This window comes from Meles meles, chromosome 7, assembly GCF_922984935.1.
Source record: "Meles meles chromosome 7, mMelMel3.1 paternal haplotype, whole genome shotgun sequence".
Lineage (NCBI taxonomy): Eukaryota > Metazoa > Chordata > Mammalia > Carnivora > Mustelidae > Meles > Meles meles.
The window spans coordinates 7,389,514-7,416,161 of NC_060072.1; the positions used below are offsets into that span (position 1 = coordinate 7,389,514).

Consider the following 26,648-nt stretch of genomic DNA (forward strand, 5'->3'; position numbering starts at 1 on the left):
ACCTTTACAGAGAAAGGGAACGCAGCAAGATCTGTAAGAATGTGGTCAAACATGGTCAAGAAGTCTTATACCAAAAAGCTCGAATTTAGAGCTCCAGAAGGGAGTCCACCTTCTAGCTATAGAGTTTCTATAACCAGATATATATTAACAGAGATCTTGTAGTTTTTGTCTGCCTAATTGCTTCCTTGCCTATCCAAATTAGAGATGTTTCCAAAAATAGGCCCCTTACATATTATTTTTTCCCCCAGCACACAGCACATCTGAATGAATGCTGTTTCTCATTTACTTAAACGTCCCATCAATCAAAGGCACCTGAAATTTGTAACTGAGAATGCTCCAGCATTACAGCCAGTTGAGCCACAGCAGGAGAAACACCTATAGTCCCACGTCGTTTTGGAGGATCTTAGTCTGCTCAAAAGCACTAGTATAAAGGCCTGCTTAGGTGCTCCTTCCCACCCAGGACTACAAACCTCAGGGAACGATGGTACGACACAGACCCATAAACACAAATACTTTTGGCACTTGTATCTGAGAAATAGGTGACACAGAGACCTTTAGAAGACAGCACAAAACAAAACCCAGGAGTTCTCAATGGTAAGAGTTCCAGAATTTCCATAAAATAGCTGAAAGATAGCTAACCAATAATTTGAAGGTCAGTAATAAAGAGAAGAGAGATACTATAAAGGCAAATGAAGAGTCCCAAGACATTTTTATGCTGAAATTATTAAAACCTGACCACGTACACACCACTATACATGACATATTCATACCAAGAATGTTTAATCTGGATCTAATTACAAGGAAACAATCAGACTATTATAAATTATAGGACAATCTACAGTGATCACCAAATAAATTATTCATTTATTTTTATGAATAAAAGAGAGGGGAGATGACTTCTAGATTAAGAGAAACACATGGCACATAACAAACTGAATGTAAAAACCCGAATGACTTGGTGGGATTATGGACACTGGGGAGGGTATGTGCTATGGTGAGTGCTGTGAAGTGTGTAAACCTGGCGATTCACAGACCTGTACCCCTGGAGCTAAAAATACGTTGTATGTTAATCAAAAACTAAAACATTAAATAAATAAAATCCACCTTTTTGGGGTGCCTTGGTGGCTCAAAAAACAAACAAAACCCTGAATGACTCTGGGGGACAAATGGAGAAATTAAAATACAGACTGTACATTAGATGATGTTATTAACAAATGTTAGATTTTGTACACATGACAATAGCATTGTGGTCACAGAGAAGAATATCCTTTTTATTAGGAAACATGCTGAAACAGCAGTCAAATGTCAGGGCAGCTCAAGAATACACAGAAACAAAGCAAATGTGGCAAAAATGCTAAGAACAAAGAAATCTAGGTAAAAGGTATGTATATGGTCTTTACTGGAGTATTACAATTTTTTTTTTTTTTAAAGATTTTATTTATCTATTTGACAGATAGAGATCACAAGTAGGGAGAGAGGCAGGCAGAGAGAGAGAGAGAGAGAGAGGAGGAAGCAGGCTCCCTGCCGAGCAGAGAGCCTGACGCGGGGCTCGATCCCAGGACCCTGAGATCATGACCCGAGCCCAAGGCAGCAGCTTAATCCACTGAGCCACCCAGGTGCCCCTCCCCTGGATTTCTGATCATCTATCCACTCTGCCATCTTGGCAGGGTCCCCAACAATACTTTAGGGTTAAAATAATATGGCTGGGACCTCACAGCACTAACCACTTGGGAGTCCAATCTTAGAAAAATAAAGATTAATTTTAGGGGCGCCTGGGTGGCTCAGTGGATTAAGCTGCTGCCTTCGGCTCAGGTCATGATCTCAGGGTCCTGGGATCAAGCCCCGCATCGGTCTCTCTGCTCTGCAGGGAGCCTGTTTCCTCCTCTCTCTCTGCCTGCCTCTCTGTCTACTTGTGATCTCTGTCTGTCAAATAAATAAATAAAATCTTAAAAAAAAAAAAGATTAATTTTACGTTGCTGAGTATATGAAAATATAATAAATTGCTTTTGTTTACAAATGTAATAAAAATCTTACACTGTTGGGAGGAAAGAACATAGTCCTATTTGTGGATATAGTGTATCATATCAGGTTCAAACCTAAAGTGTCCTGAAATAAAGACCATTAGTGGAAAACAAAACAAAACAAAACAAAACAGAAATGAAGAGAGTCTGGCTTAGTATTTCAAAATCATGAGACATCAAAAAGGTAAGAAAAGGGGGCTTGGGTGGCTGAGTGGGTTAAAGCCTCTGCCTTCGGCTCAGGTCATGATCCCAGGGTGCTGGAATCAAGCCCCACATCGGGCTCTCTGCTCAACAGGGAGCCTGCTTCTACCTCTCCCTCTCTGCCTACTTGTGATCTCTGCCTGTCAAATAAATAAAATCTTAAAAACAACAACAAAAAAAAGGTAAGAAAATACAGTTAATAGTAATTTGAGTATTGAACTGTGCATTTCCTTACTCTTTCTGATAATATGGTTCTAGGCTAAGGCCAAGATGCAACTCCAGAGTCATTATTTCTGATAATCAAAATCATTATATTTCTAGTAAAATCCATATAAAACTCAAAAAACAGAAGCCTGAAAGGGTCACTTCAAGTACCCCCCAAAAATAATTTACAGTAATCCTTAGTCCAAACATTACTCGGAAGTATAAAGTTTTGGTTAAAACTAATAAATAGCTGGGTTGCCTGGGTGACACAGGTGGTTAAGTATCCAACTCTTGGTTCTGGCTCAGGTCATGACCTCAGGATTACCAGACTGAGCCCCACAAAGGGCTCCCTCTATACTGAGTGCAGAGTCTGCTTAAGATTTCCTCTTCCGGGGCGCCTGGGTGGCTCAGTGGGTTAAGCCTCTGCCTTCAGCTCAGATCATGATCTCAGGATCCTGGGATCGAGCCCCGCATCAGGCTCTCTGCTCAGCAGGGAGCCTGCTTCCTCTCTCTCTCTACCTGCCTCTCTGCCTGCTTGTGATCTCTGTCTGTCAAATAAATAAATAAAATCTTTAAAAAAAAAAGATTTCCTCTTCCTCTGTCCCTCCCCTCACTCGACTGCTCTCTCTCCTCTTCAAATGAATAAATAAATCTTTAAAACAACAACAAATAAATTGGTTAAGATTTTGGTATGGGGGCGCCTGGGTGGCTCAGTGGATTGAGCCGCTGCCTTCGGCTCAGGTCATGATCTCGGTGTCCTGAGATCGAGCCCCGCATTGGGCTCTCTGCTCCGCAGGGAGCCTGCTTCCTCCTCTCTCTCTGCCTGCCTCTCTGCCTACTTGTGATCTCTCTCTCTCTGTCAAATAAATAAATAAAATCTTTAAAAAAAAAAAAAAAGATTTTGGTATGAAGTGAAAAAGAGCTCACATGTTCATAATATGCAATAAAATACTTTCTTAAAACCCTCTTAAAGACAGTAGGGGGTGGGGATGCGCCTGGGAGGTTCAGTTGTTAAGCCTCCCCTTTAGCTCAGGTCATGATGCTGGGGTCCTGGGATCGAGCCCTGCATTGGGCTCCCTGCTCAGCGAGGGGCCTGCATCTTCCTCTCCCACTCCCCCTGCTTGTGTTCCCTCTCTGTCTCTGTCAAATAAATATATAAAATCTTTGGGGGAAAAAAAAGGACCGCAGAGGGGGCGCCTGTGTGGCTCAGTTGCTTAAGCGTCGGACTCTTGATTTCCCCTAAGGTCATTATCTCAGGGCCGCAAGACTGTACTCTGCCTCACGCCCAGCACAGAGCCTTCTTGAGATTCTCTCCCTCTCCCTCTCTCTCAAAAAAGAAAAGAAAAAGGTAAGACTGTGGAGAACATTACATGCCCTAGTCAGGGGGATTCCATTTTGAGATGCGTTTCTTTTATTATCTAAGTTTTAGAGAACTCATAAAAAGAAAATGAAAAGAGAGGGGGCACCCTTCAACATAAACACATAGGACTATTTACTTTTTTTTATTTTTTTATTTTATTTATTTATGTGACAGAGAGAGAGATCATAAGTAGGAAGAGCAGCAGGTGGGGGAGGGGGGGAAGCAGGCTCCCTGCTGAACAGAGAGCCCCATGCAGGCCTCAATCCCAGGACCCTGAGATCATGAACTGAGCCCAAGGCTAAGGCTTAACCCACTGAGCCACCCAGGTGCCCCAGGACTATTTACTTTTTAAAAGGGCTTTGCCACTGGGTGTGGTGCATAAACAATGAATCTTAGAACACTGAAAAAATAAAATTAAAAAAATAAATAAATAAAAGGGCTTTGGTATGAAAGAAGTAACACTTCATATACAAGCCCTTGCCCACCTGGCTTGGGCCTAATGAATAGAAACCACGAGGATGGAACATGCCAAAAAGAGGAGTTTGTTTTTACACCAGTTTTTAAGATTGGACTGAATATAAAAGAAGAAAGAAATGAGGTATTCTAGAAGTTTTGGCTCGTGATGATTATTACTAATATGGTATCATTAATAAATGAAGTAAAAAGAAAGAGATGGAAACTTAATTAATCTCCAATCCTAAAATAAAGACACTGAGAAAAGGGAAAAAGAAATCTCAAGAAGCTAACTTTCAAATGGTTTTGAATGTCTCTCTGTCAAATAAATAAATCTTAAAAAAGAAAAGAAAACTAGCACAAAAAGGCAGGATTAGCCCTTTACCCCAGTTTCTGGTCTAGTTTTTTTTTTTTTTTTTTTTTTTTTTTAAAGATTTTATTTATTTATTTGACAGAGAGAGATCACAAGTAGACAGAGAGGCAGGCAGGGGGGGGGGGGGAAGCAGGCTCCCCGCCGAGCAGAGAGCCCGATGTGGGACTCGATCCCAGGACCCCGAGATCATGACCCGAGCCGAAGGCAGCAGCTCAACCCACCGAGCCACCCAGGCGCCCCACTGGTCTAGTTTTTTAAACTAGACCCTCAATAATTATTTAATAAGTTAGCACTGCTCATCAAGCAATGACGTATATTTGAGTTAAAAAGCACAAAAAGCAGCAAGATTACCGTTTCTTCATTTAAAACTGGGCAGTAATGGACAGAACGAAAGCTTACAGAGGATGACAATGGACTTCACAGGAAAAAATACGGTGGATTATACAGAACCAGACCTTTTTTGTTGTTGTTAAGATTTATTTATTTTAAGGGGAGAGACAGACCACAGCAGGGGCAGAGAGACAGGGAGAAACAATGCCAAGCAGACTCTGCAACTGAGCACAGAGCCAAACTATGGGGCTCGATCCAAGGACCCTAAGATCATGCCCTGAGTCAAAACGAAGAGTCAGATGCTAAACTGACTGCGCCACCCAGACGCCCCCAGACAGTTTTCTAGTCACAGATCTCATCACCAAGGACAATTTTAGAATAAAGAGGCAAAGTACTAAAAGTCACTGACTCACCAGTAGATTTACTTATTTAACTATTTAAACAAAATGGCTTAGATGTTAACTGCGTAACAGCAAAGGGATACAATCTAAATGCAAACCTGCTTCACTTCACTACACACAGAGGCGAAAATTTTGCCCCAAATTAGGGTACTAGAACACTGCTCACTTTTCCCCTTCCTTCTCAGTCATATCATAGGAGAAGTTAAGTAAACACATATATTCAATAAGCGATTTCAAAAGGCACACCACTCCAGTGAGAATATGGGTATCCGTATTAACAATAACCACATTCGGGCGCCTGGGTGGCTCAGTCAGTTAAGCGACTGCCTCCGGCTTAGGGTCCTGGGATGGAGCCCCACACTGGGCTCCCTGCTCAGGGCTGAGCCTGCTTCTCCTTCTCCCTCTGCCTGCCCCTCTGCCTACTTGTGCTCTCTTTCTCTGTGTCAAATAAATAAAATCTTAAAAACAAAACAACCACCACCCCCCAAACTAACCACACTCATTTCTATACATTTTAAACCAAAATAAAATAATTTCCTTTCCTTTTTTAAGGTGGGTTTTTTGTTTGTTTTGTTTTTTTTAAGAAAGCGAAAGAAGATATTGAGAGAGAACTCAAGCAGGGAGGAGAGGTAGAAGCAGGCTCCCCGTTGAGCAGGGAGTGTGATGCATGCCTTGATCCCAGACCCTGGGATCATGACCTGAGCCAACAGCAGATGCTTAACCAACTGAGCCACCCAGGTGCCCCCACAACAATTTGTGTGGTTTAAGATGGGGAGGGGGAGGAAATCTAAATGTCCGTGTGTAAAAGATTATTCTGTACAATGAATTCCTCATCAACCATTAAAAGGGATACAGTGGGTAAGTAAAGTGAAAGATGTCCTAATTGCATTAAAGAAATAGTTATAGAATAGCGCACAAGATCCCACTTCTAGAAATGCAAGTTCACATATGCTCATAAGGATTAAGGAGGATATAAATCACTAGCAGATGCCTCAGGTATACTGACTGCAATGAGGCTTTTATACTACAATCTTTAAAAAAAATTACTTTAAGAATTAATCATGGGGGCGGGCGCCTGGGTGGTTCACTCAGTTAAGTGTCTGCCTTCAGCTTAGGTCATGACCCCAGGGTCCTGGGAGCTAGCCCCGCATCAGGCTCCCTACTCAGTGGGGAGTCTGCTTCTCCCTCTCCCTCCACCTGCTGCTCCCCCTGGCTTGTGCTCTCTCTGTCAAATAAATAAAAACTTAAATAAAAATACCTTAAAAAATTAGTCATGTAACAAAAATTAAAAGTGGGAAGAGACAGACACACACACATAGACTAAAACTAAGGAGGTAATTCTGCATTTTACATGGCATTTACATATAACCAACATCACATCTGTCACTAGGGAGGACACAAACTTACTCATGTTGCTCATGGGCCGCATGCCTTGGGGTGACTGCCCAGACTGCTGATTCTGCTGGTTCTTTGCTTGCACCTGGGGCTGTGTCGGCATCTGATTTACTTGATAGGGCAGCCCAAGAGCTGCATAGGCCCTCTCTATAGAGCTGGGATCAATCTGACTAACAGTGCTTAGGCTGGGGGTAGACTGCTGACCCACCCCAAGAGAGCTAGTATTTCCAAGTCCAACTGGTGCTCCAGTCAGAATTGCTAGAGAAGACAAAGAAAATGGGATTACAATGTTAAAGATGTAAGAAAAATAGACCAACCCATCATGAATTAAAAGACATAAAATTATTTTTATGTGATTATGAAACATCTCAGTACATGCCTCTTGTTTTTCATTATTTCCCTGAAAAAAATGTCCAGGTGCAGAACTGAATGGTCAAAAGAGGGTCACTGGCATGAAAGACTTTCAATCCAGAATACCCAAAAGCCTCCCTATAGGCTGTAACGGTGTTCCCACCAACAGTGTATCAATGACTCAGAGCCGCACAAATACCAACACCAGGGAGCATCATTTCTGCTAATGTGATGTGAGAGAAACAGCACCTTATTTCACTTCTGAATAGTGAACTTTTTGGTATGTGCTCCCTCTATTAAATAATAATAATCATTTCCTTATCCCAATTTTCTCCTGGATTACTTATGACTCCATTAATTTACAGTACTTAATTCCTTCTTCACATGTGGCACATATATTTCTAAATTTGTCTTTTCAGCCCTAAATGCTTAATGTTTTGTTTCCAGAGAGGAGGTGTGGTAGTTGCACTTAAATTTTTCTCCTTTTGTCTTTCTCTAAGAAAAGCTCATCATCCCAAGCTTATACAAATAATCTCAAACTTTTTTCCTTTTCCTTTATTTCAAACTATCTAGTATTTAGTTAGACAAGTATAAAAGAGTAACTTGCCCAAATGTCATTGTCTTTGGAGAGGAGGTGTGGTAGTTGCACTTAAATTTTTCTCCTTTTGTCTTTCTCTAAGAAAAGGTCATCATCCCAAGCTTATACAAATAATCTCAAACTTTTTTCCTTTTCCTTTATTTCAAACTATCTAGTATTTAGACAAGTATAAAAGAGTAACTTGCCCAAATGTCATTGTCTTTTAAGTTTTCATAAATGTAAAAATGAAGCATAAATTCACTGTTTTTATACAGAACAACTATTAACAGTTTCTGGATTTTTAGATAATAAAAGACTAATTCTAATCTCATTAATAGGAAATTAACAGAAGTGGAAACAAGCTAGCCACAGGAACGTCACATAATCAAAAAGTACTCTAAATCCCACCAAACTGCACTGGTAAGAGTCTAAGAATATTCTTAGTACAAAAGCTTCTCAACAGATTAATCACTTACACTGTTGATTTCTCTTATCTCCAGCATTTTTAAGGGGGAGACACACAGGACAATCATGTCTCGTACAATTCTTCCAGTGTGAAATGATTTGTCGAGAAGATGCACAGTGTGCCACTAAAAAGAAGAAAAATAATTTTTTCAAATGCAGTTTATAGGTTTTTTTTTTTTTTTACATTAGTTACTTACTGATAGCACTTAACAAGTGCTACAATGTTAACTCATTTCATCTTCCTAATGTTCCTATAGGGTACTATGATCACTCACATTTCACAGTTGAGAAAATAGGCAAAACCTGGTTAACCAATTTGCATAAAGTCAGAATACTCAAAGTGGGATTCAGACTTAAGCAACCCGGCTCCAGAGCCCATAGTTTTCACTAAGATGCGCAATCTACTTTACTCTATAAAGACGGATTTCTAATGACTCCACAAATATATAAAACATACTAAGTTGGGGGCGCCTGGGTGGCTCAGTGGGTTAAGCCGCTGCCTTCGGCTCAGGTCATGATCTCAGGGTCCTGGGATCGAGTCCCGCATCGGGCTTTCTGCTCAGCAGCGAGCCTGCTTCCCTCTCTCTCTCTCTCTCTCTCTGCCTGCCTCTCTGTCTACTTGTGATCTCTCTCTGTCAAAAAACAAAACAAAACAAAACAAAACAAAACAAAAAAAACATACTAAGTTGGGTAACATTGTTTTACTACTTGCCTGACTGCAAATCCTCAATAATATTTAAAGTATTATGCTGGGGCAAATCAAAGTCAGTAAGGATCACCACAAAAGGGATATCCTTTAAAATTTCTACCACAACCCTAGATACTGACAAAATGATACTGAATTTTATTATATCCCAATATGGAGTAAGACATTAACTGTAAAGGAGTTTCAAAATAGAGTAGATCACATTTTCTCTCTTCTCTTGGGCTCTGAAGGTCAACCGCTGAGCACAGAAACCCTTTGAGCCCACTCACCTTGGCAGGACTTGCCTGACTGGCAGTGTGTCATGTGGTTTAGGACGTTCTTCATTGTGCGGCAGTGGGGAAGGTTGCACTGCCTCACTTCCCCATTAGCCTGCTCCCTGCGCTGGCACTTGTGAGCGTGCAGAAGGAGAACCAGCTGCTGCTGGATGAGCTTGCGCTTCTCTGGGTCAGCTGTGTGCGCTCCAGAACCCATCCCTTGGGCTACTGGAGTCACAAGGCCTGGTTGCTGGACCTGTGGGGCCTGCTGTTGACCCTAAGGGATAAAACAACAAAGATACATTTAACGTTAGGTGTCACGGTGTGCTCTTTAATAGATACAGACCTAGACATTTTCAATTAAAACCTTTAAGGACAGTCTACCATGTGTCACAGGGGATTCCAAGGTAAAAAAACAATGGTTCCTACCATCAAGAAGCTCAGTAAGAAAACAAAGCTACATTACCAAGTAATACAGTCAAAGTATATATAGGATATAAAGCAGAAGTAAAGAGAACAGCATGATAAGCTGAGGTGGGAGAGGAAAAGGCAAGCAGTCTATAGTGAAGAGAATGTCCAACTCAGGTTCTGAAACACAGTAACAATGAAGAACTCCTCGGGAGACCTAGCAGGGTCCTTTTAGGTGGGTGAAAAATGAGTTTTCGTAATTATCGAAGAAAGCCCCTTTTCTTCCCCAGTAAAAAAGTAAACATTTGGGGACACAGATGCCTTGTTTTATTCATTTTTATATCTGCAAGTATTTGAAATACAGGCAATTCAGTGACTATATAACACAAATCAAAGAAATTAAGAAATAAAAACTCTGAAAGAGAAGTAGCATTTCTACAGGACAATTTTTTCCACAGGTGAACATGGACCACTTAACAAATTTACTCCTAGAAATCGTTTTACTTTAGCTAAATCGCAAGCAGCAGCTCTTTCTGTCCGTGGGGCCTATGCCCGCGCTTTAGTAAAATCCCTTCTGGCACCAAAAAAAGAAATAAAAATAGCAACGTTAGCAGCTTTGGAGATTTCCCGAAACAAAAATCACTGTTTCAAACAACGTGTAACTTTGAGGGAGGTTACTTTCGTATGGTACTATCAGATACAAATCAGTAGATACGGTCATTGAGAGTCGTAATGCTTTGCCAGAGTCCTTCCCAAGAGGAAAAAGGTTCTACTTTGCAATTCCACAGAAATGCTCACAAGCAGAAGATAATCAATAGAGTAGGCCACGACATTTTCACTGTAGTGGCCCCACTTGCTCCCATTTGGCCAAGCACTCTTACTGAGCAATACTGTCAGAAACAAAAACCCACGGGAAAGGGAAGGAACAAGCTAGATCACAGGGTCCATCCATTAACTCCTAGTGTGTATAGCAGACAGCATGAAAGTTTAACACAGTACTTTTGTCAAGATGCTACTTTAAAGACAAATCTTAGGTAGATTACTACCCACCATGCTGGGCATTCCTCCACCAGGAACTGCCTTTTTGTCCATGGCAAATGGAGATAAGTTATTTGGTAGTACAGACTTCGTCTGAATCTGGAGACCAAGGCCACCGGCTCCAATCTGCTGTCCAGAATTCTGAGTGTATGGTGAACCATAAGGGTTAGGGTTGTTCATCATTCCCATCTAAGAATAAATAAAAACAGACAAGAAATTAAATCTTATTCCCTGCATTAACAGAACATTATCATTCCTTTTCCACTTCCTAATTTATAGAGACAATTTTAAAAGTAGTCCTCTGCTGTTAAAAACAGACTATAAAAGTATGCTCACGGAAATACTCATATTTTCAAGATCAAGATTTATAGGGGCGTCTAGATGGCTCAGTTGGTTAAGCATCTGCCTTCGGCTCAGGTCATGATCCTGGGGTCCTGGGATTTGCTCCAAGTTGGGGTCCCTGCTTGGTGGGGAGTCTGCTTTTCCCTCCACCCCTCCCCCTACTTGTGCACTCTTCTCTCTAGTCCTCTCACTTGCTTTCTATCGCAAATAAATAAATAAAACCTTTATGAAGAAATTATTTAAAAAGATTAAGATTTAGGGGCTTTAGGGGTGCTGGGTGGCTCAGTGGGTTAAGCCTCTATCTTCAGCCCAGGTCTTGATCTCAGGGTCCTGGGATCAAGCCCCGCATCAGGCTCTCTGTTCAGCAGGGAGCCTACGTCCCCCCTTCTCAGTCTGCCTCTCTGCCTACTTGTGATTTCTCTATCAAAATAAATAAATAAAATTAAAAAAAATATTTAGGGGCTTCAGCTCAGATGGAATAAGTTTACAGAGCTATTTTCTGTAAATATTTGATAAATGTGTTTTAGAAAACTTATAAGCATCTTCATTAAGCTCTATCTGAATGAAAATCAAGGGTTTGTCATTCACCTTCACTTGAATGAAGTAGATACATTTTTATTTAATGTAAAAAATTTGGCTTAACAAATTAAATTCAACTCAATAAATGACCTAATCTCTAAATATGTTAGAGTTTGTGATATGTCAAGAGCATCTGAATGCTTATTCCAGCATTTTGTTCATATAAAAGGTAGAAAACAGGTAATTTAGGGAATATGTCCTTTTTTAATTTAGGGATACAGTGGCACAGTGATTTTAAAACTTTTGTTATCTGAATCTCACAGAACATGCAAACTTCAGAGTCCACATCATTCCTTGCAGTCTTAAACCTACCTCCTTTATTAAATTACCCACTTGGCTCCTAAAGTAATAATCTGAGTTTCTCTGTAACCCCTATGTATTTAAAAAAGTCGATTTTTGTCTGTACTTAGGACAGGCAATCTGGAGCGATCATACTGGATAGTTATTAACTTAATGAACAGAGTATTAATTATTCAGAAGCCAAATGTTTTACTGATAGCAATGATGCGACTTAAAATCCTGTTCTTCCATAGAAGAACCCACCAGAAGTCAACCACCACCTATTAAAAACATACTGCAAAGCTCTCAGGATAGAAACTAAGGAGACTAGTACTACTACCCAATTAAAAGGAGTCGTACTAGATTTCTAGTCTTCTCAGACAGATTCGGGTCTATCAAATTCTATCTCCAAACACACACACGAACCCTAAACTGTTCCCTGTCCGCTGTCACTGTCTTAATTCAAGCCCCAGACTTGTGTGCAGACTGTGTCCAACAGGTTTTCTTGCCTTCTGTCTATTCTATTTTCTACCCAGAGCCTTCATGATGTTCATGAAGCCTGACTATCTATCCATGCTATCCTTCTGTAGCCTGTACCCATTAACTTGCAAATCTGAAGAGCAACTTTCTTCTTTTTTTTTTTTTTTTTTTTTTAAAGATTTTATTTATTTGACACACAGAGAGAGAGATCACAAGTAGGCAGAGAGACAGGCAGAGAGGAGGAAGCAGGCTCCCCGCGGAGCAGAGAGCCCAACGCGGGGCTCGATCCCAAGACCCCGAGATCACGACCCGAGCGGAAGGCATTGGCTCAATCCACTGAGCCACCCAGGCGCCCCTTCTTAAATCTCTCTCATCTGCCTTAAAGACTTCCCTTTTCCCTACAACCAGGCAGTGGCACACCCTCCCTATCTGACTTCTGAACGATAACCTGTAAAGAAAATAAAATACCAAGTTCACCAAGAGGCAGTCCAATTTTCATTTTTTGTTGCTTGCTTAGTTGGTACAACCATAACTAAGCAGCAGCCACAGATTCTACTTGTCCTCTAAGATACATTTCAAAAGTTACCATGTCTGTGAAGCATCTATTGTTCCAGACCGCTAAAGAGCTTTTTCTACCCTAATAAATGTTTGTGCATTTATACTACAACAGAGGTGATAACATAAAATGCAAGCCTCTTCTACCCCCCCAGACCATGCACATCAAGGGAAAGAACCTTAGTTCATTTATCTTTGTAGCCCCACTGCCCTTATCCTGATCAACAAAAGAACCTGTTCACTCAGGAAAACAGAAATATGAGTCATAAAATAAACTCATAAACTTCGGTTAAAAAAACTGTTCCTTAGGGGTGCCTGGGTGGCTCAGTGGGTTAAAACCTCTGCCTTCGGCTCAGGTCATAATCCCAGAGTCCTGGGATGGAGCCCCGCATCGGGCTCTCTGCTCTGTAGGGAGCCTGCTTCCTCCTCTCTCTGTCTGCCTTCTCTGCCTAGTTGTGATTTCTGTCAAATAAATAAAATAAAATAAAAAACTGTTCTTTAAATTATACGCAGTATCTATACAGAGGATTTATAGAAATATAACATCTTCAAAGGTTTGCCTGTAATGAAAAACTAAAGAACTGTGACAGTTTCCAGATGAAATCAGAGACTAGGAGTTCAGTAACTCGGGGAATAAGCCTGAGGGAAGTGCAAGGTTTGGGGGAAGCATACAAGAATGGGGCAGTCTGAATGGGGAGCAATCAGAGTAAAAAACTTACTGCCTTCAGTCTCCAATAACTGGAATTTCCTAAATGAATCTGGCCAGTAAGATTGTGGGGACAGTCAAATACAGAAACAGGCTTAAACACAAGTTCAAATTTCTTCTGGTAGTTTCAAGCATGGCTGCAAGTGCTGGTCCTCCACATGCTTTTAAAGTACTATTATTATATGGCTACAGGTCCAATAATACATGAGCTTACATGGGGGGAGTTACATTTCACTTGACTATGTTTCTTATCAGCATGGAAACTCATCACGGACATAAAATGAAAGCTATTCTGACACAGAATCTGTAGGACAGACCATAAAAGACCAGCAGACAATAAATTAAGTTTTTAGGAGTCCATTATTTATGAAAATAAAATACAGTGATTTGTAAGCTACCTTGATGTCTCTTAATAAGCATAATTATCTCTACTCAAATATGCCACAGTAGAATCTGGTCGTTCACACTGTTCACAGACACTGCCTTATCTGATTCCAACAACTGGGTTTCAACCAGTTCCTGACGTTTGTTTTCCCAATTACAATGCATTACCTAGAAACTCCGAAGTGGACTACTGGTCTCACATATACAGACCGCGCTGACTGCTGATCAGTGGCAGTAGTGCATTCCTAACACTTCTCATCACTTTGACCCACAAAGACTCTCAGGCTTCTGGCTTGTCTGTCTTCCTCAGGGTTCTGGGGCCGGTGTTAGACAGAACACAACCAATCTCCCCATCTCCACATCCCCATCCTTCCAATCTCACCAGCCTCCAGTACTCCCCCACCAAATATAACAGGAATATACTGTACTTAATTTCCACTATACTGTAGTTCACTATTTGATCTTGTTTCCCTCTCTGTATCAGCTCAAGTGATCCTTGACATCCAACTACCCACCACCCACCTGCATTGCAAGGATACAGAGAACCACCTAAATGGAAAAGGCAGAGGACCAGGAAGCCACAACAGTTCTAGTCAACGAAAACAAAAAACACCTCCGGGGACTACCTTTTCTTCTTCTTCTTTTTTTTAATCTGACTCTACAGGGGTGTCTGGGTGACTCAGTTGTTTAAGCATCTGCCTTCCGCTCAGATCATGATCCCAGAGTCCTGGGAGCGAACCCTGTGTCGGGGTGGGGAGGCAGGTGGGCGATGGTCCGTGCTCCGTGGGGAGCCTCCTTCTCGCTCTGTCCACCCTCTCTATCAAATAAATAAATCCTTTAAAAAACTTGTCTCTATAGGTTTTTTCTAAGTTTTCAATATGTTAAAAACAGAAACTTACGGAGCACAGGAATCCAGAAAACACCTGAGAGGGGCTATCATTGGCAAATATATTGAAAAAATAAAAGTAGTACCTCAAATATAAAGAAAATAATTGTTTGGGAATATTTAGCACAGTGAAAAAAAAATCCCTTAGTAAGATTTGAAAATACCACAGTAACTCAAAACAATACCCTGTGTGTGACTCCAAGATTCATCAAATAATAAAAACAAAATTAAACTATAATCAGACATTTCCTACTACCTACCAGATTTAATAAATGCCAATGTTATAGATCTGTATCCAAGTCAGATGCCAGATACTACATAGTAACTGAGGATACAGTGATAAACAAGAACAACTAGGGATCTCTTGGAACCTACAGCAAATCTTAAACGTTACTTTTCAGAATCATTCCCCTTACTCCTACACCAATGCCTTAGTTTAGCAGGCCCCATCACCCCATTGGGACTATCCCTCAAACTGTTATTACAAACCTAAAACCACATTCATCTAGATGGTAAATTTGGGTATAAGAACCCTCTTCTTTCAAATCTGTCAGATTTCAGAATTTAAGATTAGTCTTTCTCTCAAAATGGATTCTTCCTCCTTTCCTTAAACTTAATACCCACCATCCCAAGTGGTCCTTCCTACCTGCTTCACTCCTGGATGATTCAAGTTCTAAAACAGATCAATCATTGCTCTTAAAATTTCATAGGTTAAATACTTTTTAACATCATATGGCAAAGACGATCACTAACTAATGTTAATTTTAAGAGAAGCGCTCCAAAAATGACATTACTGTTCCTACCACCTCAAAAAAATTATAAAAAGGGAAATGGAAAGAAGGAAAATGGGAATTATTCCTAAAGCCAATATTCATTTGAATGAAGTTCAGACTTTTATTTATTATTTTATTTTTTAGATTTTATTTATTTATTTGACAGACAGAGATCACAAGTAGGCAGAGAGGCAGGCAGAGAGACAGGAGGCTCCCCACTGATCAGAGAGCCCGACGTGGGACTCGATCCCAGGACTCTGGGATCATGATCTGAGCTGAAGGCAGAGGTTTTAACCCACTGAGCCACCCAGGCACCCCCAGACCTTTTTTTAAAATATCAATTTCATTAGCCACAATTCATACAAAATTTGGATACCAATCTATCCAGATGCCAAGTAACACAATTCTTCACAGCATGTGGGATAATCAGAGTCAGAGAAAGGAAGGTTAGGATCTGTCATCCCCCAGATCTAGGACTACAAGAATAAGAAGTAAAAGGTAATACATAAAAATGCTCTAAGATGAGGTGACTGGCAGTGACTGGTGGCTCAGTCAGTTAAGCATAACCTTTGGCTGAGGTTATGATCCCGGGGTCCTGGGATGAAATCCAGCTTCGCACTCCCTGATCAGCGGGGAGTCCACTTCTCCTTCCTCCTCCGCCCCTTCTCCTGGCTTGTACTGTCTAAAATAAATTTTTAAAATCTTTAAAAAAAAGAAAAAAGATAAGGTGGCTGGTTGACTCAGGTTGATGAAGTGTGTGACTCTTGGTTCTGGCTCATGATCTTGCAACTCATGGGACTGAGCCCCACATCTGGCTCTGTGCTCAGTGCAGAGTCCTCTTGGGATTCCTCCCTCCCCCTCAACCTCTCCTCGCACTCCCTCAAATAAGTAAATAAATAAATAAATAAAATCTTAAAAACGAAACAAAAGGATGTTCCAAGGCTGTGTCTGTGAACAGCCCAGCAATCATGAAAACTGAATTACAGAAAAGAGGCAGGGTTCCTGCTCTTACAGGTCTTAGTCTAGCAATGATCACCCCTATATAAGGTTACAAGTGAGGTGGTGACTGCTGCTGCAAGAAACGTAAAGGCTCTGTATCTGCTTTTACCTGTGTCAAGTTTTATTAATACATGGATCGTAACAACAGAATGACATTATACTACAGTGATCAACAACAGGCACTTTTAATTCAAAAAGACAAGAGTTCTGTGTAATACTCATTCCCTGGCTGTTCCCTCACCTGTGTAACAGGAATAAAACCATAGGACTGATGTTAGAATGAATGACCCTAGCATATATTAAATACCTAGTAACATTCAGCAGCTCCTTAGCTGTCGGCGCTAACGCTAATTTAGGTACAACTGTACTGTCTGCTGTTATTTAATAAAATTCTGGATCTTGTCTCTTTAATCATAACAAGCTCTTGGGGCGCCTGGGTGGCTCAGTGGGTTAAGCCTCTGCCTCCAGCTCAGGTCATGATCTCATGATCCCAGGGTCCTGGGATCCAGCCCCACCTCAGGCTCTTGAGCCCCACATCTGGCTCCCTGCTTAGCAGGGAGCCTGCTCCTGCCTCTCTGCCTACTTGTGTCTCTCTCTCTCTGTGTCAAGTAAATAAAATAAAATCCTTTAAAAAAAGAGTTTAAAAAAATCATAACAAGCTCTTTAACAGAACAGATACTTTTCTTTTTTAAAAGATTTTATTTACGAGAGAGAGCGAGAAAAATCGTGCGCATGAGCAGGGGGAGAGACAGAGGGAAAGGGAAAAGCAGACTCTCCACTGAACAGGGAGCCCCAGTGTGGGACCTAATCCCAGAACCCCAAGCTCATGACCTGAGCCGAAGGCAGATGCTTAACTGAGCCACCCAGGAACCCCTGGATTTTTTTTTTAGTATTTTCTAAGAGGGGGCATCCAGAATATTAATGAACACTGTCTGAATAAAAAGTCCTTAGTTCCAAAGAAAGTTAATCTTCCACCGAATTTATAGAATATTAATCCACTGACGTCTCTACTAGTGGGCATCCCCATATCCTCCAGCCAGCAGCTGTTCATGTGGTATGTTGTTTCATCTCCTGTTATAGCCAACAGCTATGCCTCTAGAAGATTACAGCTTAACTTACGTGATCTAGATTCGATTTCTCCCTCTCCCCATAAAAATGTTTTAAGAACTCCACAAAAATGGAACTACAATACTACTAAGCACATGCTCCCACTACTATTACGACTCTACAGGTAAGTCCTTACAATATTCCACTCATAAAGGGCTTACTTCCATTAATTATTAGTTCCCCAATAATTCCATGAGGTAGGTTACACCCACTCTTCCTATTGCCATCCTACAGATGGGAAATCTGAGGTACAGCAAGCAAGTTGCCCAAGTTACTATAGCTACATGTGAGTAACTGAGTTCACTGTTAACCTGGGCAGTAAAACTCCACACAGTCCACACCATGAACTATGATGATTAACTTCATCTCTTTCTTCATACATAAAAAAGACAGCTATTAGGGAAAGGATTTTCAAAAATGTTTACTTCTTTTGTCACCAGCATTTTTTAGGAGGCAGATTATGTCCTGTGACGTTACTGGAGAGTGAAAGGATTTCACCAAGAAGCTTGGCAATATGCAGCTGAACAGGACGACGCCGGCGGTAACAGCCCAGAAGCTAACCCAGGTAGCATGACTCAAAATCGGCACTCTTCTGCCATTCAGGGCACCTCCTGAACTCATCAGTCAGAAATAACTTTACGACATAAAACCCTATCTTCATCTTTTGCTAACTCTAAAATCAAACACTAGCTTAAAGGGGGATGTGACCCATAAACCACCATTAGGCTTTGGAAGACCCTGTTTAAGTAGTAACGTCACAACCCGCGTGCACCCTCTGAACCACAGATTCCTCCATAAAAAGAACTGTGTACAAAAGTCACTGCCGGGCGCCTGGGTGGCTCAGTGGGTTAAGCCGCTGCCTTCGGCTCAGGTCATGATCTCAGGGTCCTCGGATCGAGTCCTGCATCGGGCTCTTTGCTCAGCAGGGAGCCTGCTTCCCCCTCTCTCTCTGCCTGCCTCTCTGCCTACTTGTGATATCTCTCTCTCTCTCGCTGTCAAATAAATAAATAAAATCTTAAAAAAAAAAAAAAAACAAAAGTCACTGCCATTTGCCAAGAGGGTTCAAATCTTCAAGTCTCACTGAAAATTTCCTTAATTCCTGATTCTTAAATATCATTAGAACTCTTAAGAATTTTAGAAGAAAAGTAATGAATATAATCAGCTCTTTGAGGTAATTTTAGGACCTAGACCCACAGAAAGGGAATTGCTATCCAATAATTTTAACACTTTGACTCAACTTTATTTTAATCTCCAGTAAAAAAATATAGGTTTTTTTCCCCCCTCCTATAAAGAGAAAACTCTTTACTTTTTATAAAAGTATTTAGTTGTATATTAATTGGGTATCTCATCCTAAACCTACATTATTCCCCGAAACTCATTTACTAAATAAGCATTTAGAGTTCCTACGTGTTAGGAACTGCTTTAAGTACTTTACGAATATCAACTTTAAAAATATAGATAGGGCTCACTTAAAACCACAAAATATTTTAATAATAATAATATTTTTATACTTGAATTCCTCCATCCCATGGAAACAGAGGCACTACAAAGGTTATTTTTGTCTGTTTTGTACACTGCTATATATCCAGTCTCTGAAACAATGCTGAATCAAGAAATCTGTGTTTTGTTTTTTAAAAAAAAGATTTTATTTGACAAAGATACAGCAAGAGAGGGATCACATGCAGGGGGACTGGGAGAGGCAGGCTTCCCGCTGAGTGGGCAGCCCAATGTAGGGCTCGATCCCAGGTCATGACCAGCGCCAAAGGCAGATGCTTAATGATTTGAGCCACCCAAGCGCCCTGAAATTTGTGTTTCAGATTAGAAATAGATAGTACCCCTGAGCCTTTTTTTTTAAGATTTTAAGTAATCTCTACACACAACGTGGGGCTCAACCTCAGAGATCAAGCATCACATGCTCAACTAAGCCAGTCAGGCACGCCTGAGCCTTTCCTTTCAAATTTCTCTTCCCACCATGTACCTGGAATATGTAAGCTTGTAACTTACGTACACGCTAGAAAGTAAGTTCTATGAAGTAAGTTTATTCACTGCTCTATCTTCCTTCAACACCAAAGCTAGGCTCAGTAAGTATCTGATCAGTCAGGGAAGGTTTCATCTGTCACCCCACCACTCCCCGCTGGAGCGTGAACAACAGGAGGGCAGGGACTCTTCACAGCTATGTTCTAGAACCCAGAAGAGGTACCTAATAAATATTTTACCTTCCTGATTCTGGTTTCCACTCCAAATATTCAAACTTAATCTTATCAACACAGCAACATTAAAGTGCCAAAAAGGGAAAATCTACAGAGGAGGTAGGAAAGATAACAGAATCTTTCCCTAAGAGGTCAATATTCTTTACTGTGCAGCAAATTGATTAATTAATTAATTTTTAAAATTAAGGGCTTTCATTTATTATGAATATGACCTCAGTCTCCCCAATCCCTATTCATCCCCCTTTTTAAAGTAGGCTCCATGCCCAGTGTAGAGCCCAACACTGCACCTGAACTCACGACCCTAGGATCAAAACCTTGGCTACTGAGATCAAGAATCAGATGCTTAACAGACTGAGCCACCAAGGCGCATCTCCTCCCACTGTCTTTAATTTCACCCCTGAACTGTCTCATCATCATGATTCTCAGGAACACGAAGTCCCAATGCCTACTCAGTAATTCCTCTTACACAGAGAGCCTGCTCTTAACTCCTTGTGAAAATCTAACCCATCTTCAAATATCACCTTCCAAGCAAAGTCATCTTTTTCATTCAACAAATATTTACTAACTGTATGCCAGGTGCTGGCAATTGTAGTGATACCACTTCAAGAAATAAACAGATACGTAGGAAAAATATGAAGGAATACACATCAAATACAGACTTATAACATCTTAATTTTATACATAAAGAACACAAACAGTTTTGAAAAATGTGTTTAGTATGTGCTAGTTAATAAAGCTAAAAGAGTAGGCTTTTTGAAAAAGAAAAGCCTTTCAAACAATGACCCAAATTATGTTAACTAAACACTTGGAATGTTAGTTGAGGTTTCTGAGTAAATGAATGCACCTTAATGTCCATCAACTAATGAGAAAAAATAACATTTAATAAATCTTTTAGAATAAACACCTCCTGAAAACCAGGGATATTCCAAGTAGTGGAAATATGTGATGTCTCTCTGAAGATGGTATAAAGCCAGCTAGCTCAAAACTATTATTTTTACAAGTAGGCTATGAAGGCTAAAGAGGGCTTAGAAAGGAATTAAAAAATACTCTAGGATTTGTGAAAATATTCTAATAGTTACTATAATACCGAGAAAACAGGAATTAGCTAGCAATCAGCTGGAACAAACTGAAGGTATACAATATCACTGAACTGTGAAAAAATTCTTTTACTTAAAATTAATGTAAGAGCTTCATAAAATTTGTGCCACCACAGATCCTTGGCATTTATGTGAGAAATGGTACACCATGTAAGATGATTAAGCATGAACAGTAAAGAATAAATGAGTAACTGACCATTGGGAACAATCAAAAACATACTGACAGGGCATACAAACCAAAACTGCACTTACCTTAAGAGGCTGAGGGCCTCTCAATCCCGTCTGTCCTCCCATCTGAGGAGAGCCTTGCTGCAGTGGCTCGGGCATTAAATTGCCAGCATTTCCCATGCCTGGGTTTGGGTACTGCATATTAGGTCGCCCCCGGCCTGCTCCAATTGAACCGTTCATGACTTGATTAGGCATCATCCCCTGTCCATTGCCTGCATTCAACATTCCAGGATTCATGCCAGCATTCATCCCTGTGTTCATTCCCATGGCAGGTTGATTTACTGGACTGTTCATCATACCTGCTGCAGATGGCGTAGGACCCTGATTTGGTCCACTAGTGCCCATCCCCATGTTGGGAGAAGTCAAGCCTGCCTGTGCCATTGGGCTTTTAACCATGCTATTTATCAAACCTAATCCAGGACTGTTCTGTTGGGGCTGGCTGGCCATGCCTTGACCTGGGCCACCAACCCCCATATTGAGGTTAGGGGAACTACCAGACCGTAGCAATTCTGACAGCTGTTTATGTTTAGAGGCTGCATCTTGTACTATGCCAAGACTTGTCTGAAGCTGATTAATATCACCACCATTGGTCAGTCCCAATTCTGTAGAGTTGATTAATTCATCTGGTAAGTCATGCTCCAAGTCAAATAGAGAGCCAAAATCTAAAAGCAAAGAGAAAAGATAAAAGTTAGTCTGACCATCAAAATCACAAATTTCTCTGTTTTGTTCTTGATAAACATTAAGTATTTCCAAACTTCAATCCATGGGATACCATATGTATTACAGTCTTTCATATTATGCTAAAAATTTTTACATATGTATTTAAAAATGAGAGCATGCCAACAAGTTTAAACACCTATGAACTGTACCTAAAGTAAGACCAAAGGAAAAAGGATTAAATGTTAGCACAACCCCATTACATGAGTTGCCCAGTTTGTACTGATGTTAATGAAAAAAAAGATATACAACCACTCAATATTCCACAATTCCTTAGAAGAGGTTAAAATAACTTATCTATACACAAACTAAGCTCAGAATAAAATATAAAACTCAAAATATTATAATAACAACGACAATTGATGGTTTCTCAGCCTTTTGGCTAAGACCAAGTGAAGACAACTGATAGAAAGATTTATCATTCCAAGAACATTAAGCATGAACTCCATGAGGAGCTATCTACCATTCCTTACCAAGTGCCTGTCAAAGTGCCTGCCACAAAGCAAGTCCCTGATCTGAGTGAATTCACTTTCACCTGACCTCAGCCTACAGACAGCTTTCCTTAACCAAAATCTCACTGGAACAGGATAGAAAACCATGCCTACCTAGTTCCTTCAACAACATACAAATCAACCCCAATCCCCCCAAAGAGAGAATGCAAGTTATGGATTAACTCAGGGTTTCTCAAATCTTGGCACTACTGGGTATTTAATAATTAGATATACTTGAATCAACTGATTATACTATTAAAAGATAGTCCATCCCTTGAAGACAAAAATACCACTTAGTAACGATCTACTTGGGTCCAATTTAATCTTATTTCCGAAGCCCAACTCTTCCTCTATGTGCCCTATCTGTTCTTAAGAGCATTCTATCATGGGGATGCCTGGGATAGAGACCCACATCAGGTTCTCTGCTCAACAGGGAGCCTGCTTTCCCCTATCTCTCTGCCTGCCTCTCTGCCTACTTGTGATCTCTCTCTCTCTCTCTCTGTCAAATAAATAAATAAATAAATCTTTAAAAAAAAAAAGAGCATTCTATCATGGCACTAAAATTATGTGTGTCTCTCTCTCTCCTCTCCTCCATGCTACCTCTTCCTACCACCACCCCTCACCCTACCCCTGCATCCAGACTCTGTATTTGGGAAGGACAAGTTTCACCACTTATATACACCAATTCCCTGCCTAATGTCCAACACACTTAAGCATCTGGTCACATTGTAATTGCTCTGAATCGGGAAACCTAGGTGGATCAGTTGGTTAAGCATTCCCCTTCAGTTCAGGTCATGATCTCAGGGATGGAGCCCCGCGCAGGCTCCTACAAAATGTGTCTTAGGCATTTTGGAATACAAATAAAGTCTCAAATAAAATTTCCCTGATATCATTGGGATACCTGGGTGGCCCAGTTGGTAAACTGTCTACTTTCAGCCCAGGTGATCCCAGGATCCTGGGTTAAAGTCCCACAACAGGCTCCCTTACTCAGTAGGGAGACTGCTTCTCCCCCAGCCTGCCACTCGTCCTTGCTTTGTGCTCTCTCTGACAAATAAATAAATAAAATCTTAAAAAAAATTTTTTTTTCTGAATCACTACTGAAAAGACAACTGCTTAATATGTGGATGTATTTCCTTCACTGTTTCCACTTACATAATTCACTAAACTAAAATCATACATATTTTATGAACAATTTTGCATTCTACTTTACCCTACAGTATACAAGGATATATCCCATCATCTGCATGCATAGTTTTAGTGTTGAATATTTAAGTAAAAAAAAAAAAAAAAAAACTCTGCTCCTTTAGAAATTTTATTTATTTTTTAAAGATTTTTTATTTATTCATTTGACAAACAGAGATCACAAGTAGGCAGAGAGGCAGGAAAAGAGAGAGAGGGAGGGAAGCAGGCTCCCTGAGGAGCAGATAGCCTGATTCGGGCTTGATCCCAGGACCCAGAGATCATGACCTGAGCTGAAGGCAGAGGCTTTAACCCACTGAGCCACCCAGGCGCCCCCTCACTTAGAAATTTGAAAAGCATACATATACGTAAGTGACAAGAGGAAATCACAAAAGAAAAGTAACAATACATTTCAAAACTTAAGTAAAAAGTAAAGATAAAAACTGAGTTAAGTAGCCAAGTTATTATATTACAAAAAATAGCAGCAAGATAATCAAAGATAAAAGTAACTATCAAAAGAAGAAAAAAACAGAGATACAACTGAGATGGTACCAACAAAACCAGAAGAAGGTGGTTCTTTGAAGAAGAGTAATAAAAAATCAGCCTCACACAAAAAAATTGGAGACAAAAATGGATACGTTCCTGAGAAAATATTAATGAAACCTTAATCAAACAGAAATTCTGGAAAAAACAAAACAAACAAACAAACAAACAGAAATTCTGTAGGATAAACGTCCCAGTTTCCCCCAAAAAATCAATGACATAAAAAGACAAATATAAGGGAATGGGAGGAGTTGTTATTAGAGAGATCCAACAACTAGATATATCTTATTTGGAACCTGCAAACCAACTATAGAAAACCCATTTTTAAGAAGAGAATCAGGAAGGGGCACCTGGGTGGCTCAGTCAGTTGAACATCGACTCTTGGTTTTGGCTCTGGTCATGATTTCAGGGTCATCAGACTGAGCCCTGAGTTGGGCTCTGCGCTCAGCAAGAAGTCCGCTTGAGATTCTCTGTTCATCCCTATCCTTCTGCCCCTCCCCAGGCGCCACTCTACCTCTCTCAAATAAATAAATAAAATCTTTTTTTTAAAAAATCAGTAAAATTAAATATGACTGAGTGGTGGGTAATATTAAATTATCGATTTTGGTGGGTGTGGTAATAGCATAGTTACTATGTTAAAACAAATCCTTTAAACTAAGAGATACATATGAAGTATTTCTGGTGAAACGACTTATCTGAGATTTGCTATACAACACTCCAGCAAAAAAGGAAAGCAGGGGAGCATGTATGTGTGTGCAAAAAATAACTTGAAGTAACAGGCACATGGGAATTCCTTAACTATTCTATTAAGTTGAAATTTCCCATTTAAATAAGTTTAAAAGAAGGAGACATAGAAAGCCTGAATAATCCTAAAATACTACTAGGGATTCTCCCTCCCTGTCCCCATGCCCCTCCCCTTGTTCCTCCACACTCTCCCTCTCTCTCTCAAATGAATTATTCTTGAAAGAATGAAAGAGAAAGAGTGAGTCTCTGTCTTAATCATTGGTTAATCTTCCCATAAGGAAAACACCATATCTAAATGTTTTTTTACAGGCATTTCCCACTGAACTTTTTTTTTTTTTTAAGATTTTATTTATTTGAGAGAGGGAGAGACAGTGAGAGAGAGCATGAGAGGGGAGAAGGTTAGAGGGAGAAGCAGACTCCCCATGGAGCTGGGAGCCCAATGCAGGACTCGCTTCCATGACTCCAGGATCATGACCTGAGTCGAAGACATTTGCCCAACCAAGCCACCCAGGCACCCCCTACTGAGCTTTCCAAGTAAAAGACAGTTCAACCTCATACAAACTTCTAGAAAACAGAATACTCTAAAAATCACATGGCCAGTACAAGAAAAGAAAATCGTGAATGTAAGAAGCAAAAACCAAAAACAAAACCCCCCCTGCAAGTCAAATTTATCAGTGTTTTAAAATGTACTGTAAGGATCAAGTTGGGATAATGTCAGGAATCCAGGGTGGAGGGGTCTGCATTAGAAGCCTAGAATAAGTCAAATTTATCAGTGTTTTAAAATGTACTGTAAGGATCAAGTTGGGATAATGTCAGGAATCCAGGGTGGAGGGGTCTGCATTAGAAGCCTAGAATATCTGGGGCGCCTGGGTGGCTCAGTGGGTTAAGCCTCTGCCTCTGGCTCGGGTCATGATCTCAGGGTCCTGGGATCGAGCCCCGCATCGGGCTCTCTGCTCGGCGGGGAGCCTGCTTCCTCCTCTCTCTCTGCCTGCCTCTCTGCCTACTTGTGATCTCTGCCTGTCAAATAAATAAATAAAATCTTTAAAAAAAAAAAAAAAAAGAAGCCTAGAATATCTATCGACGTCATCTACCATATTAACAAAGGAGAATGGAAATAAGGTTCATCTCAATGGCTGTAAGAAAAACACTGTATAAAATTCAATACCGGGGCGCCTGGGTGGCTCAGTGGTTTAAAATTCAATACCCAGTCACACCCAACAAAAAACTACAGCAATCAAGAAAATGATGGGAACTTCCTTAAAGTGATAAAAAAGTTTCCTTCCAAAAACCCAGAAACTGACAGCAAATAATGTATTAACGGACCAACATCAAAAGTCTCTAGCATCAGAACAAGACAAAGATACCCATGACAAACACTTCTAATTCAATATTGTACTGGACAATCTAGCCAAAGGAATAATACAAGAAAAATTACACATTCAGTGCAATGTCAATCAAAATCCTAACAGTTTTTCAGGGAACCTGACAAGAGGATTCGGAAGAACACACAGAAGAGCCTAGCTTCCACCTCTGTATAACAGAAAGTACCTACTTCATAAGTTATTTGTAGAATAGTGCCTGACACATATTAAGCACCATAAAAATGTTTTATCTATTAGTATTCAATGGAATCATTACCCTATTAGGAGACAAACAATCTTATAACAATGAGAACAAACTTTTATCAGGCACTTTAAACAAGGGATTGTTCCTGGCACTTATTCCCGGGACACCTGGGTGGCTCAGTTGGTTGGGCAGCTGCCTTCCCAGCGTCCTGGGATCGAGTCCCATATCGGGCTCCTTGCTCAGCGG

General features: G+C 40.5%; 1 protein-coding gene across 1 annotated transcript in view; it reads right to left on the bottom strand.

Annotated features, from left to right (window-relative positions):
* EP300 (E1A binding protein p300) overlaps positions 1 to 26,648 on the bottom strand; it is an 81,795-nt gene that overhangs the window by 40,084 nt on the left and 15,063 nt on the right. Inside the window, exons 2-6 of the mRNA XM_046011151.1 lie at positions 21,187 to 21,824; positions 10,550 to 10,726; positions 9,107 to 9,368; positions 8,143 to 8,256; positions 6,751 to 6,996 (exon numbers count right to left, since the gene is read on the bottom strand). Of these exons, the coding sequence (XP_045867107.1) occupies positions 6,751 to 6,996; positions 8,143 to 8,256; positions 9,107 to 9,368; positions 10,550 to 10,726; positions 21,187 to 21,824 (1,437 nt within the window). The remainder of the gene's footprint in view (positions 1 to 6,750; positions 6,997 to 8,142; positions 8,257 to 9,106; positions 9,369 to 10,549; positions 10,727 to 21,186; positions 21,825 to 26,648) is intronic.